Source organism: Lithobates pipiens, unplaced genomic scaffold, assembly GCF_037356315.1.
Source record: "Lithobates pipiens isolate NorthernLeopardFrog02 unplaced genomic scaffold, aLitPip1_a1.2 Scaffold_8, whole genome shotgun sequence".
In the NCBI taxonomy this organism is placed as follows: domain Eukaryota; kingdom Metazoa; phylum Chordata; class Amphibia; order Anura; family Ranidae; genus Lithobates; species Lithobates pipiens.
The window spans coordinates 513,485,370-513,502,088 of NW_027507903.1; the positions used below are offsets into that span (position 1 = coordinate 513,485,370).

General features: G+C 43.7%; 1 protein-coding gene across 2 annotated transcripts in view; it reads left to right on the forward strand.

The window, feature by feature from the left end:
- The window catches only part of EFCAB6 (EF-hand calcium binding domain 6), a 270,887-nt gene that overhangs the window by 161,527 nt on the left and 92,641 nt on the right, over window positions 1-16,719 (forward strand). For both annotated transcript variants that reach the window (XM_077469390.1, XM_077469391.1), the window contains exons 14-16: window positions 1,612-1,683; window positions 12,927-13,087; window positions 14,167-14,337. In XM_077469390.1, the coding sequence (XP_077325516.1) occupies window positions 1,612-1,683; window positions 12,927-13,087; window positions 14,167-14,337 (404 nt within the window). The remainder of the gene's footprint in view (window positions 1-1,611; window positions 1,684-12,926; window positions 13,088-14,166; window positions 14,338-16,719) is intronic.

A 16,719-nucleotide genomic window follows, 5' to 3' on the forward strand; every position in this document is an offset into this window, starting at 1 on the left:
TTATGTCACATGGGTTGGTCACATGGGTTTATGTCACATGGGGACTATGACATCGTAAGGGGGCGGGGTCACCATGTGACACAAACCCATGTGACATAAAGCCATGTGACACCGCCCCATTGTCCCTATATAAGTGGCCGCGCAGTGCGTCCCTGGCATTCCGGCCGGAGAGATCGTCGAGGCAACATCTCCTGGAGAAGAAGAAGAAGAACGGAAGGCGACGGCGACAGAAGACCGGGCCACCGCCTGTAAAAGAGCTACAAGAAGGCGCGGTGGCCCGGCAGAAGAACCGAAGAGGGGGACAAGACCCCCGAAGTCGGAAGAAGAGGCCGGCGGCGAGGAAGAAAGCCGGACTCATCCGCTAGCAAAAGAGCTACAAGAAGATAGCGGAGGAGTCCGGCGAGAAGACCCCCGAAGACGGAAGACCCCCGGAGCTGTGCAATAAAGTATTTTATCTCGTGTGTTGTGTTTTTTTTGGTACTTTTATTTTTACAGGTGAATGGGTAGGGGTACATTGTACCCCATACTCATTCACATAGGGTGGGGGGCCGGTATCCGGGGGCCCCCTTATTAAAGGGGGCTCCCGGATTCCGATAAGCCCCCCGCCCGCAGACCCCGACAACCAACGGCCAGGGTTGTCGGGAAGAGGCCCTTGTCCTCATCAACATGGGGACAAGGTGCTTTGGGGTGGGGGGGCCGCACGGCCCCCCCTTCCCCAAGGCACCCCCCCATGTTGAGGGCACGCGGCCTGGTACGGCTCAGGAAGGGGGGTGCTCACTCGCCCCCCCTTCCTGGCCGGCCGGGTAACGTGCTCGGACAAGGGTCTGTTGTGGACTTGGGGGACCCCCACGCCGATTTCGGCGTTGGGGTTCCCCTATAAGTCCATACCAGGCGGCGGGGCCAGCGACGTCTCCTTCGCGGGCCCCGCCTACCTGGAGGCCCGCTCGAAATGAGCGGACTTTCCTCCGCGTGTGTGGGCGAGTCCGTTCATTTCAAAAGTAGGGCGGATAGTATGGCGGACTTAGTACACCGTATTAGTCCGCTCAAAAAGTGGTGTGTGTGGTCAAGTCCGTTCATTCAAAAGTATAACGGACTGTCCGTCGGATTGTCTGACGGACTAAGTTGGCCAGACAGACCGCCCCGTGTGTACCGCTGCATAACAATTTGGTCATACACTCACAAATTACCATGTCATAGGCTGTGGGTATCCAAAGGGATATATGGCAGTATGCATTTAACAGACTGGTAGGCATAACCATATCTGGGCAACACAGTGGTGATCGTAATAATACATGGGTATCAAATATGAGCAAAACAATAGAAATCACAGCAATATGCAGACACTGGCAATTTTGATAAAACATGGGTACCAGATGTGGGTACTAGGTAACATATTGGCAGGACACAGGAAGACTTTGGCAATGGTGGTAATATGTAGACAACACACTGGCAGTGGCAATTGTGACAATTTGTGGCAAAACGTACACCATATAAACCACAACTCCGAATTCATCCATTTTGAAGTTTCATGTTATTTTGGTATGATTTTGATATTAGACAAGCACATTTTAAAACAACTTTGCCTAAAATGTTTTCTTTTCTTTTAACTAGACAGGTCACAAGTGGTTAAATAATACCAAGCAACCAGTAAAGGATACATCAGTAGCATTGTCTTTGGAGACGGTAAGAGCTTCATAGTAACATCTCCTCTTCTACTCATAAATTTCTCTTGCTGACCACGTATATTTGGGAACACAAGTGCATCCACGGTGACCTGAGGTTGCGGGCTAGGAGCACACTCACTGCATCCTCCCAGCACAGTGACCAAGCTAGCTGTCGACAGCTCTCAGTTGCAGCTTCTGATTGAGAACCAGCGGACAAGCATGTGACCTCAATGAAAGCTAATCACAGTAGTCATGTGATTTAAAAACTGAGCCACCACCTGGGCATTAAAGGGAGTTAGAATTGAGGAGTTAAAATGCATGTACATTTTTTTTTTTAAATTATATATGGTATCACATATCACTGTATAAATTTTTTGAAGCTAATACATTTTTTTGGGAGAATCTGTTGCAAACATTTTTACTTGGAGAACACTTTCTCTTACAAGCGGACAACGCCTCGCAATTAGCAGCAGCGTTTTCAGTTTGCCGTGATTTCAGTTGGCCTTTGGGCTGCCAATCTGGGGGACCTAATAGGCAGCCTAATGGCCACCTAAAGAAATCGCATAGCATGCTGACAATTAAATATAAAGTGCAATGCAGAGTATTCAGGGTCTCTGCTCTCTGTTATAAATTGTCGTTTTCTGGGCCGGGTGGGTTGGCGCATTGAAACCCTAAAACCATTGACTAGATTAGCCTTTGTGTACTGCTGCTTTTGGTAATTTTTGGATTGATTTACTAAAACTGGAGCGTGCAAACTCTGGTGCAGCTGTGCATGTTAGCCAATCAGCTTCTAACTCCAGCTTGTTCAATTAAGCGTTAACAAAAAAACCTGGAAGCTGATTGGTTACTATGCACAGCTGCACCAGATTTTGCACTCACCAACTTTAGTAAATCAATCCCATTGTGACAGATTACATGGTTTGTAAGGTTGAATAAAGGCACCAGTCCATGCAGTTCAACCTGTGTGGGGTTGTGTGTGTATTATGTCTCAACCTATTCCCATATCCCTGTACATTGTGTTCAATAAGATGGCCAGCTAAGGGTTTTTTGAAATGAGCTACATTTCCCACTGAAACCACCAATCGCGGAAGGGAGTTCCACATTCCTACCGCTTTAACATTAAAAAAAACCTTACTCTGTTTAGTGTTAAACCACTTCTTATCCAACTTCATTTAGTGGCTGTGTGTCTTCTTAAGTGACTAGAGCCTGAACAGCTCCTTCCCTATGCTGGTATCACCATTAACATATTTGTATATTGCTATCATATCTTCTAGTCCTCTTAAGGGTCTTTTCTGTCTGTAAACGTTCCTCATAACTCAGCTCCTTTAGTCCCCTTATTAGTTTTGTTACCCTTCTCTGGACTCTCCAGTTCCAGTGCATTCCTTCTGAGGACTGGAAACCAGAACTGAACCAGATACTCCAGTCTCTGCTGTGGAATGCTGCAGCTCCTCCAGGATTACCTTAGGTCTCTGTTCTGCCTCTCTGATTAATGTCCTCCTTGCCTGGTCTGTGAGTTTTGGTGTGCGGCCGTCTCTTGGCAGGTTTCCTGTTGTGCCATGTTCTTTTCATTTGGTTATGATAGATTTGATGGTGCTCCTAGGGATCATCAAAGATTTGGATATTTTTTTATAACCTAACCCTGACTTGTACTTCTTAACAACATTGTCCCTTACTTATTTGGAGAGTTCCTTGGTCTTCATGGCAGTGTTTGGTTAGTGGTACCTCTTGCTTAGGTGTTACAGCCTCTGGGACCTTTCAAAAAGGTGTGTATATGTAATGACAGATCATGTGACTCTAAAGGTCATACGCACGATCTGACTTTTTGACAACAACATGACATGCAAATTAGTTGTTCTGGAGCAATATCCGACCGTGAGTACGTTCCATCGGACAAACTTTTTCAGTTTTCAAATGACTTTTGTTGGCTGTGCGAATGGATAAACTTTTTGACAACATAAGCCCGATGGAGCAAAGTCCGATCGTGTGTACAGAAAACCATCGGACTTTATAAACACGCATGCTCAGAACCAATGCAAAAGATCAGACTACAATACAGAAGTTGACCAAAGGTGGCGCTGGAGTACTTGGACGTCCTCTTTTGAAGTGTCGTCAGTACATTGAAATGTCACTACGTTCATGTTTGTTGCCTAAAAAGTCTGATACAAACTAAAGGCCCATACACACGGTCAGACTTTTTGACAAAAAACATGCAAATTTGCTGTTTTGGAGCAACATCCGACCATGTGTACGCTCCATCGGACAAACTTTTTCGTTTTTCATCGGACTTTTGTTGGCTGTGCAAATGGACAAACTTTCTGGTAACAAAAGTCCGATGGAGCAAAGTCTGATTGTGTGTACAGAAAACCATAGGACTTTTGTAGAAAGTACAAACACGCATGCTCAGAACCAATGCAAAAGATCAGACAACAATACAGAAGTTGACCAAAGGTGGCGGTAAAGAGCAGAAAAACCACGTGATTTGGTGAAAGTTGGCTGAAAAAGTCCTACTGTGTGTATGCAATACAAGTTCTCGGCCGACGCCCTTTGTACAAAAATCCACCGGAAAGTTTGTACAAAGTCCGATCGTGTGTATGAGGCTTTACAGCCAACGTCTTTTGTACAAAAGTTCACGGGAAAGTTTGTACAAAGTCCGATCGTGTGTATAATGCTTTATGTTGCACACAGGTGGACATCATTTCACTAATTATGTGACTTCTGAAGGTAATTGGTTGCACCAGAGCTTTTTGTGGGCCCTAATAACAAAGGGGGTGAATACATACGCACGTGCCAATTATCAGTTTTTTATTTCTGAAAAATTGTTTTATGTATATATTTATCTAATTTTACTTCACCAACTTAGACTATTGTGTTTTGATCCATCACATATAATTTAGATAAAAAAAAAAATTGAACCAAAGGCTGTAATGTAACAAAATAGGTAAAAGGCCAGGGGGGGGGGGGGGGGGGGTGAATTCTTTTGCAAGGCACTGTATTTTGGAAATGCAAACAGGTGTCAGTATCTAATTTTGACCGGATCTTAATCCATTGCACACCTCCCAACTTTCTGAGATGGAAACAGGGGATAGCTATTAGCTAAAATATGTAGGCATATGACACACCCTCTGTTGCTTCCCTTAAGGCCAGGTTCACACTGCTGCGAACGGGAGATCCGGACGTAATTCGCACCGCACTGCAGTGCAAATCACGTCGGATCTCCGTAGCGATGCGAGTTCAGCCATACAGATAGTATGGCTGAATTCGCATCGCTCCCGCAGCAAACTCGCACGGGACCCTTTTTTTGGTCCGCAACAGAATCGGATCGCATGAGCGTTCACACCATGCGATCCGATTCCTGTGCGAGTCGGCAGATCGCACTGCGATATGCGATCGGATCTGGGGGTGTCATTAACATATCATTGACACTCCCAGCCGTTCGCATAGGGCAGTGTGAACTGCCGGCGGGAGGTGTGCGATGCGGGAAAACGCCGCGAATTCGCGGCGTTCCCGCATCGCAGCGGTGTGAACCCAGCCTAAGGCTGGGTTCACACCGCTGCGATGCGGGAACGCCGCGAATCCGCGGCGTTTTCCCGCATCGCACGACTCCCGCCGGCAGTTCACACTGCCCTATGCGAACGGCTGGGAGTGTCAATGATATGTTAATGACACCCCCAGATCCGATCGCATATCGCAGTGCGATCTGCCGACTCGCACAAGAATCGGATCGCATGGTGTGAACGCCCATGCGGTCCGATTCTGTTGCGGACGAAAAAAAGGGTCCCGTGCGAGTTTGCTGCGGGACCGCTGCGAGTTCAGCCATACTATCTGTATGGCTGAACTCGCAGCGCTACGGAGATCGGATGTGATTTGCGGTGCGAATCACATCCGGATCTCCCCCCGCAGCAGTGTGAACCCAGCCTAAAGGAGAATTGTACAAAAAAAGATGATTGGTTAAACCCACAGGTGTTTTTTTTTGTTTTTATTGGCTTTTGGAGTTTACAAATGCAGACATTTTTAAATTAGATGAAAGGTTTAGCACTGGGAAACACTTTTTCGATAGATAAGTAGCATATTTTATATAAAACTATATACAGTTTTGCTCATAAGTTTACACACCCTGCCATTTTTCTAAGAATATGATTGATAACACAAAAACTTTTCTTTAACTCATAATTAGTGTTGGGCTGAAGCCATTTATTATCAATCAACTGTGTTTACTCTTTTTAAAATCATAATGAAAACAGAAACTACACAAATCAAAAGTGTACATACCCTGGTGATTTTGGCCTGATAACATGCAAGTTGATATATAAAACGAATGCCGCGTACACACGATCGGAATTTTGGTGAGACCGATGAGAGGTTTTCATCGGAAAAAGGGGCGACCGTGTGTATGGTCCATTGGAATTTTGCTGGCCGAATTCCCGACCAGTAAAAATTTGAGAACATTCCGACGGAAAAACTTCGGAAATCGTGTGTATGCAATTCCAACGCGCAAAAACTCATGCATGCTCAGATTCAACTACAAGACAGAAGCTATTGGCTACTAGGTATTGAGCTTCCTTTTTCTAGTCCCGTCGTACGTGTTGTACGTCGCTGCGTTCTTGATGGTCGAATTTGGTGTGACCGTGTGTATGCAAGACAGCTTGAAGGAAATCCTGTCAGAATTCCGTTGGGAAAACCCTCAGAGCTTTTTCCGACCAAAATTCCAATCGTGTGTACGCGGCATAAAACTTCCGCTCTTAGGTATGTGTAAAGCTGCAGCCTCCCCAAACAAAGACTCCACAAATGGTGTCCCAGGAAATAAATAATCAAAAAACAGGGATATTGGCACTGCTTATGATGACTATAAATATATATCAATCAACCATGGTAATAATAAATATACCACAATGTATATGAATATGCTAATCTGTATGAGAAAATAAAGAGAAAAGATGATGGCTTAAAATAGGAACCCATCATAGTGTCTAAAGATTTTACATCTTTTCTATTTTCTCATACAGATTAGCATATTTATATACATTATCATATATTTATTATTACCATGGTTGGTTGATATATATTTATAGTCATCATAAGCAGCGCCAATATCCCTGCTTTTTGATTATTTAACATGCAAGTTGACACAAAGGGGTTTGAATGGCTATTAAAGGTAACCATCCTGACCTGGATCGGTTTGCTTGTAATTAGTGTGTGTATATAAAAGGTGAATGAGTTTCTGGACTCCTGACAGACCCTTGCATTTTTCATCCAGTGCTGCACTGACATTTCTGGATTCTGAGTCAGGGGGAAAGCAAAAGAATTGTCAAAGGATCCACGGGAAAAGGTAGTTGAACTGTATAAAACAGGAAAGGGATATAAAAAGATATCCAAGGAATTAAGAATGCCATTCATTAGTGTTCAAACTCTAATCAAGAAGTGGAAAATTAGGGGTTCTGTTGAAACCAAACCACGGTCAAGTAGACCAACTAAAATTTCAGCCACAACTGCCAGGAAAATTGTTTGGGATGCAAAGAAAAAAACACAAATAATTCAGGTGAAATACAGGACTCTCTTAAAACATGTGGTGTGGCTGTTTCCAGATGCACAATAAGGAAGCATAAAGCCATTACTACGCAAATGCCACAAAGTATCCCACTTATAATACGTCAAACAGCACAGAGACTGGCACAAAGTCATTTGGAGTGATAAGACCAAAATTGAGATTTTTGGCCACAACCATAAACACTGCAGAGGAGTCAACAAGGCCTATGATGAAAGGTACACCATTCCTACTGTGAAATACGGAGGTGGATCGCTGATGTTTTGGGGATGTGTGAACTACAAAGGCACAGGAAATTTGGTCAAAATTGATGGCAAGATAAATGCAGTATGTCATGAAAAAATACTGGTGGAACATTTGCATTCATCAGCCAGGAAGCTGCACATGGGACGTATTTGGACATTCCAACATGACAATGATCCAAAACACAAGGTCAAGTCGACCTGTCATTGGCTACAGCAGAATAAAGTGAAGGTTCTGGAGTGGCCATCTCAGTCTCCTGACTTCAATATCATTGAGCCACTCTGGGGAGATCTCAAACATGCAGTTCATACAAGACAGCCCAATAATTTACAGGAACAGGAGGCTTTTGCCAAGAGAAATGGGCAGCTTTACCATCTGAGAAGATAAAGAGCATCATCCACAAATACCACAAAAGACTTCAAGCTGTCATTGATGTTAAAGGGTATTAAGAACTGGGGTATGTAAACTTTTGTTCAGGGTCATTTGGGTAGTTTATCTTCTATGATTTAAAAAGAGTATACACCGTTTATTGATAATAAATGGCTTCATCCAAACACTAACCATGAGTGAAAGAAAAGTTTTTGTGTTATCATCCATATTCGCTGAAAAATGGCCAAGAAATCATGAATTCTGCCAGAATATGTAAACCTATGAGCACAACTGTAGATTAGACCAAAATGAGGGACAAATGAGGAGGAAAGAAGGACAGAGGGACTTTGTTCCAAATCAGGGACAGTGCCTCAAAATCAGGAATAGTTGGGAGATATGCTATTGCAATCCCTGTGGGGAAGGATAAGCAGCACAAGGAGTCTGTTTGTTGTGCTGCAGTGTTCATGTGCTAACAGCAGAGTGACAGAGAGATGAGCCCAAAAAATTTCTATTTCACTGTGCAGTGACACAGTGGAGGGACAAGACCTGTAAAGCCTTGTAGACACAAACGGATTTTCTGCAGACAAAACCTCAGACTTTTATCCGAAGGCGTGTGCCTGAATTTTGTCTTGCATACAAACGGTACACAATTGTCGGCCAACAAACACGAACGTAGTGACGTACTAGACGTACTACGAGCCAAAATAGAGGAAGTTCAATTGTCAAGCGCCACCCTTTTGTGCTCCTTCTGCTATTTTCATGTTAGTGGAAGTTTGGTGAATGCTGATTCGTGCTTTTCATTTTGCGCTTTTCAGTTTGTTTCTGAACAGCCGTTCATCAACCAGCCATGTTGCAGAATTGGAGGAGATAACGTGTTATTTATTATTGGCCCTGAAGTTATTGCTTTGACCCAATTCCAGTCCAGGAACAGGAGGAGGATTTCTTGGACCAGAAATTGGTTGCTTTATTAATTGTGATCAGCTATATCATATGCCTTTGCTGTGGGAGCTCCAGGAGAATAATCCAGATGTTTTTTGGAATTATCTCCGGATGACAGACCCCTGCTTTCACCAATTCTTGGCATTGTTGACCCCCTATATTAAGAAGCAAGAGACATGCATGAGGCTTTTATTTTATTTTTTGGTTGAATAATGATTTGATTTGGTATATATTCAATATATTTGGATGCCTAGAATGCACTTTTTGGTTAAGTTCTATTGGCAGATTGCATGTCTAATTTTATTTGTTTTCTAATGCACAATAAAAAAATTGTGTAGAATAATACTTGGCTGTGTTTTACTTAAAATGGTAGTTTGGGAGTAGGCAGTTACATTTTAAAAAATACAATGTAAAATTAACAAGGAACACCAACATAGTTGCATCTTTGATCTTAAAAACGATAGGATAATGGTGTTGTGATAACTTGCACCAAAAAAAAAAATAACAAGCATAATAATATTATTCTTGATATCACTAGAAAAAAAAAGCCTTTGAAAATTTGTTTGCAATAACTCCCATCAGACAGTACCACAAGCACAGCAGCTTCATTATTATCCCATTAAAGAAGAAGAGAATGTGCGCTGCATTTCTAGATTTCATAATTTGACACGTCACGAATGTTAATTCTGCATTATGACTGCTAATTTAAAAGACTGATCGCTTCTGGCTCGTCCTTGCTTCTGAGCATGCGTGTATGTACTTTGGACTTTTGTCCGACGTACTCACACGCTCGGAAAATCCGACAACAGACATGTGTCCGCGGAAAATTGAAAGCCTGGAAAATCCGACAATAATTGTCCGATGGAGCGTACAGACGGTCGGATTTTCCGGCAACAGCCTGTCGTCACACATTTCCCGTTGGAAAATCCGATCGTGTGTATGAGACTTTAGTGTTACTGCACTGAAGCAGGCAAAAATCAGGTCTCCTACCCTGCCAGATAGGGCTGTGTCATGTAACAAGAGCAGTATAAATCTTAGGACTGAATGGACAGAAATACAAAACCTTTAGCAAAACAGCTGCCGTGCATATATTTAGCTCTCTTTATTTAGATGTTTGCCTTGAGTTTAGCTTTAAATCTTTGTATTCGGTCCCTCTGTAATTATACTCTTGCTCGTCCTTTTAACTATACAATACGGTGGCAACTATGAAGAAAGACGTGTCATTCTGCAATTAGAAGAACTGAAGTCATTGTGGATCAGAAAGTGTTAATGGCTGACATGCCGATAAGGAAGAAGTTTGTATGTAAATTGCTGCACAATGTTGCTGTATCTTTTTAACAACATCTCGGTGCGGCAAGGCAGCCAGACGAGAACCAAGCTATTAAATAAGAATTAATTTAATCAGCCAGCCGCTTCCAACTTTTATGTTCCAAACTATTTGCATAGTTTTGGGAAAAGCATTGAAAGCACAAAGATCCACAGTCATAAATATGAATTTGTTGTGAAAGCAATATGGCTGTATTGTGAAGGTGTTTTTTTTTTTTTTGCTTTTCAAAAATGTAGCCATCTCAGAAGTGATATTCCAAGTTCTAGGTGGAGAGGGGCTGTCTATGGGCCTGTGTAGAAGGGGTCTGGGTACGCTGTGTTGTGCGTTCACTCTCAGCGATCTGCGGAGGCCTGTAAACAAAGGCAGAGCATGTGTTTCAGCAGTTGTTTACCTTCTGGTCCCAGGGGCTGAGTTCGACTTTTTCCTGTGACTGAGGAGCTTTTGAAGTAGCAGAATGCGATCTTAATAGAGCCAGCTGCATCCAAAGAGGTGCAAAGAAAGGAAAGTCATATTTCACAAATTAGGCTCAATCACATGGGCGCAGAGAGCCACGCAACATGAAAAATTAGCTTATCTTATCCTCACTGTTTGTGTACAAAGCAATGACAGGCTGCTACTGTACTCTAGTCCCTGCAAATCCAAGGATTTACTTGCAAACAGGGATAAATGAGCGGCCCTGAATGCAAACTGTATAGGCATGCTCAGTGTCCCGCATATCCGTCTGATGTGGCCGCAACCTCGAACCTCTGGCAACCTGCACAGCCTCTGGCAACCCGCACAGCCTCACAGCCACATGGGTGCATGCAGCTCTACTGAATGATTATTATTATTATTATTATAATACACAATTTATAAAGTGCCAACAGTTTACGCAGCGCTTTACAATGTAGAGGGGGTACAGCACAATTACAGTACAGTTCAATACAGAAAGGACGGGAGGGCCCTGCTCATAGAGCTTATATTCTAAAGGGGTCCTCCATAATTCCGGCAGGTTGTCATACGCAAGCCAGTATTGCAGCCGACTTGCTACTCTTCTCTTTCCTTCCTAACACACAGACATGGGGAGAGGAGCCTTTAGCCAAGTGGATTACATCTAGTGGCATCCATATAGGGGCTCTCTAGCTGGATTCTCACAGTTGCGTGATGAGCTTGGTGTCATTCCGGGAGCATGTGAGTGCATTATATGTCATTTTATCTTTGCTTAACCGCTTTCCAACCTGCGCATGGCGATGTACGTCGGCAGAATGGCACAGACAGGCAAATTAGTGTACAGGTACGTCCATTTAAAATTGCCGCCATGCCATCGCGTGCGTGTGCCGGTCGGGATCCCCATGAGTCTGACCGCGGGTCCCGTGGACTCGATCACCGCGGGGGTTACCCGCGATCGTCTCACGGGGAGGGAGAGCGGGGAGATGTAAACAGCATCTCCTGGTTCTGCTTAGCAACTAGTGACACTGATCTCTGCTCTATGTGATTGGAGCAGAGATCAGTGATCTGTAAATCACAGCCACGCCCCCCCACAGTTAGAACACGCCCCTAAGCCACACTTAACCCCCACACTGCCACCTCCTGGTTAACCCCTTCACTGCCAGTGTCATTTACACAGGAATTAGTGTATTTGTATAGCACTGATTACTGTATAAATGACAATGGTACCAAAAATTTCCGATGTGTGCACCATAATGTCGCAGTCACAATAAAAATCGCTGATCGCCGCCATTACTAGTAAAAAAAAAAATTATTAATCATAAATGCCATAAAACCATCCCCTATTTTGTAAACACTGTAACTTTTGCGCCAACCAATCACTAATCGCTTATTGCAATTTTTTTACCAAAAATATGTATCAGTCTAAACTGAGGAGAAAAAAATGTTTTTTTTATATATTTTTTATATATTTCTTGGGGATATTTATTATAGCAAAAAGTAAAAAATAATGCGTTTTTTTCAAAATTGTTGCTCTTTTTTTGTTTATAGCGCAAAAAATAAAAACCGCAGAGGTGATCAAATACCACCAAAAGAAAGCTCTATTTGTGGGAAAAAAAGGACATAAATTTTGTTTGGGAGCCATGTCGGCAATTGTCAGTTAAAGCGTTGCAGTGCCGAATCGCAAAAAGTGGTCTGGTCTTAAGCCAGCAAAATGGTCCGGGGCTTAAGTGGCTAATAAAGACGTTTATTGCAATACCAGGGCATGCAGTCTATTTTTTGTTTAGATTGTCCACTTTCCTTGCTTGGCAATTTAAAGAAAAACCCTGAGAAATTTTTTTTTTCCATGTCTATGTTGCTGATCTCTTGCCTTCACCAACTATGCCATCCATGTTCTTCTGAGCTCTGAAATTCCTCTGTAGCAGCCGAAGATTTTGCTGAAAAGCCGTTAATCTCAAGTGGTAATCTCTTCCTGTTTGTAACTGCTCCCTGCCCCTCCATAGCTCAGCGTTCTGGTGAGTGTGGAGGAGCAGAGCAGGAGAGCTGCTGATTGACAGGCAGCTGCTCTCCGCTCGGGGAAGTGAGAGAACTGAGCCATCGGCGGTGTTCAATGGAAAGAACCAGCAGGAAAAAAGCAGCTCAAAAAAACGGGCCTCGCGTTTCACTTACGTGTTTAGACACCTTTACACACGTTTAGGTGTGTCAAGTGTTTTTTTCTGTTCAAACGCTCCCCTTCTGAATGGGAAAGTGATGGGTGTTTTTCCACCTCTAAATGCCTGTAAACTCTTTAATGGGCATTTTCAGCAGAGTGCATGAGGCCTTACGTATACATTTAATAATGTGATCTGTTTGAAAATACATTATAATTTCCTTTTAAACCTAATGAAAATTTTTTTTTTCTGTTTACTCCCGACAGATGGAACATATTCTCCACAATAAGATCAATGCGCACTTAAAGGATGTGTTTAAATCTGTCCTGTCACATGACCCTAAAGGTTCAGGGATCATCTACAAGGATCAATTGAAGAGAATCCTTCAGACATACTGCCCGTCTTTGTCAGATGACCACTATAATATGTATGCCATCTTGTTTTGTTTTTTATTATTATCATCGGTGCTGTTATCTAACCAAAAGTATGTGGATATCCCTTTACTGTGTAAAGCACTGCTCAAAATGTTGATGCTATAAAAATTCTGTGTAATATAATAATAATTCCTCCAAAGTTTATGCTAAACATGCAAAGACATTAGACCATTGTAAGCTTCCAACCAGTTTGGGGTGTTCAAAGCCAGCTCTATAAAGACATGGTTTGATGAGTTTGGTGTGGAGCAACTTAAAGAGGAAGTAAACCCTGATGGGTGTTACTTCCTCTTTCATTCCCTGCAAAGGCAAAGCATAATGGACTAGTATGCATCGCATAGTAGCCCATTATGTGTCACTTATCTGACACAGGAGCCAGCGATGTCACCGCTGTCCCCTGTAGTCCGGCGCATCCATCTTTTCGGTGGGGTCTCGCAGCTCCGCCGCTGTCATTCGGCGGAGCCGCGATGACGTCACTCCTGCGCATGCGCACGGGAGCCCACACGCGCGGCAGCTCCATTGTTGGAAATGCCGCGCTCAGTGTGCCTGCGCGCCGCTGTCTACGGCGCATGCGCCGTAGACAGCGGTGCCTGTCTTCGGGCAAATATCTCCTAAACCGTATAGGTTTAGGAGATATTTCTTGGACCTACAGGTAAGCCTTAATCTAGGCTTACCTGTAGGTCAAAGTGGTTTGTAAGGGTTTACAACCACTTTAAGTGTCCTGTACAGAGCCCTGACCTCAACTCTACTGAACACCATTGGGATGAATTGGAACATTGATTTTGAGCCAGGTCTTCTAATCCAACATTAGTATCTGACCATGCAAAGGGCTTAAAATTCCCACAGACACTCCACAATCATGTGAAAGCCCTCCCAGTAGCGTGGAGCCTATTATAGCCACAAAGAGGGGAAGGAGAAGGGAGGAATATGAGAGTCAACTCTATATTAGTGGCCTTTGCTGTGGAATGAGATGTCCAACAAGCACATGGTCAGATGTCCACAAACTTTTTCCCACATAGCGTATTTTTTTTATCTATCTGGTTTTAAGTTGATATGTTTTTTTGTCTCCTGGCAGGATGTGTGACCGGTATGGGGATAGCTCCTCTGAGGGCATTGCCTACATGGAGCTTCTGCACAATATCGGAGTCTCTGTCTCATGCGCTGATGACATCAATGGTGTGAGCACTGACATCTTAGACAGAAATCAATACCAGGAGGAACTAAGACAGTCTGATCACTGTGACAGGTAACAACTACTATATTAGCATGAGCAGGGGTTACAGAAGTAAAAACACCAAATAATGTGAAACATGACTTTTGGGGAGTTTCGAAAGGGTTTCATCAAATATAAAACACAACTAGATAGCTGCACCAATGAAGAAAAGGGGACACACTGTCATCAAAGCTAGACAACTTTATTTATGGACAGCACACACATTATCCTTCCACCCTAGGTCTGCATACTAATGCCATTCACCCATCCAGACTTTATCGTAGAGGTAGCTGCTGGCCACTTAATTAAAACAAGGTGTAAACCCACTTGTATGGCACTGGTGGACACAAAGTGGTCAAGAAGAGCAAGTCAAACATATATGGTGCGCAGACTTGAAAAATAAAAATAAAATAATATATTTATATGTACAAACAACAAGAGCTGACAGCGCTCAGGAGCTGGGGTGATCAATGTTAAACAGTAATAGCAATCACCCACAGAATGAATCTGATGTACTAGTTGATAACGGTTAAAACAGTGTGTATTCAATTGAACATTGATAGTATCATTACCACACTAACTGGAGGCTGGCTAAGGCACTGATGGACCACTGTGTCCTGAATGAGGAAATCCAGAGTAGGGAGCCGACCAGTAAAGCCTCAGGTTGTACCAAGCCGGAAAGAATCCATGCCAGGCCTCACTGGCGTGTAAGGATGGTGTCACTGGAGCCCTGGACACGGGCACAGTACTCAGAGGGTAGGGCTACCATATGCCGCATGTGTGGGAGGCATTGCTGGAGCCTTGGGCGGAGGGACAGTCCCCGAAAGAGGAAGCTGCCGTGGTGATTGTGGAACGCAAACGTCCCTGTTCCCATGACTACGCGTTTCACACACATGCACTTTGTCAATTCCTCTTGCATGCAAAACACGTAGTCACAGCAACAGGGGCATTTGCGTTCCACGCTGACCATTGCAACTTCCTCTTCTGAGTACTGTGTCTTTGCCCATGGCTCCAGCAACGCTTCTCACTCACGCAGTCTACGGCAGCCCTTCCCTTCTTGCATTTCACACTTATTTTTACCAGTAAATTTAGCTTATATAGTGAAGTACAGTATATAGAAATCTGTCTGACTGTTTTGATGTTTATTTTTAAAAGCAGCGGCCAGCACACCACTGATTTTAAAATTCAACATCAAACAGTGACACAGATTGCTGACATCCCCATACTGCACACAGTCTGAGCACAGGCAGCACAGCTCCTCTCCCCCTCCCTCTTCGTCTCACACAACACAAAGCTCAGATCAATTCTCTTACAGGCAGACTCTATCTACAGACTGCAATGCAGCCCAGCCGTTTTTATTTGGGGACTTCCAAGGTCAGAACTGCAGCATAGCAGGCAGCTACACAGTGTGCAGATAGAGACCAGAGCTGACATCTCTCAGAGGTGAAAGAAAGGAGGTGGATCCCAACAATATTGTCAGTATACAAGTCCAGTAAGACTGTCGTCCCTCTCACAGGAGGTTACCTTGATTTTAACAGAAAGGGTGCACTTCTCAGAGAGCTGTAAATATTTTTATGTATTAGCAGCTCACAGGGAATGGGATGTGTGGAGAGAACACAGATTAGGGAAAGAAAAAATAAAAGCAGGAGAGATGATAGGACAAACTCTGCTAGAATTGTACATATTTCAATTGAAGAAAGTGACATGTCGTTTTTGAGACTGAGTAGAGGAGTAGAATTTCCAGTAAGGAAGTAACTGCTCTGGGCAGTCTCTGGCGGCCTCCAGCAAGAAGTAACTGGAGCAGTGCTGGAGGCACTTCATAGCACACACTAATTTTTGTAGCATAATTATTATGTGGACTGTATGTTCTTTTGTTAACCACTTTACGGCTGTTTTGTAGCTTTACTGCTACAGGGCAGCGGCTGTGTGCAGGATCACGCACTTCTGGGTCACGGACGCTCATCTGCGCCGCTGGCCACTCACTCCCACTGTCATTGTGCACAGCAGGAGCTGATCAGCGGGTATCATGGACTCGATGTTCGCTGGCACCCGTCGATCATTCTGTACACAGGCAGAATGGCAGTCCGCCCATGAAAACAAGGCAGATTGCCGTTCTGTCAGTGGGAAAGGCATGGATCCTGTTTTCCTGTAAAGCAAGAATATGGATCAATGTCTTCCCCTAGTAAAAGCACCCCCCACACAGTGCACAAACACAGGCTAGGCACACAGTTAGCCCTTTGATCACCCCTGATATTAACCCCTTCCCAGCCAGTGTCATTAGTACAGTGATAGTGCATATTGTTAGCACTGATCACTGTACTGTATTAGTGTCACTGGTTCCCTAAAAAGGTGTCAGTAAGGCTCACTATCTTAAAAAACATTGCTTCTACAGGAGTTTTATGTTCTGCCTGTAGA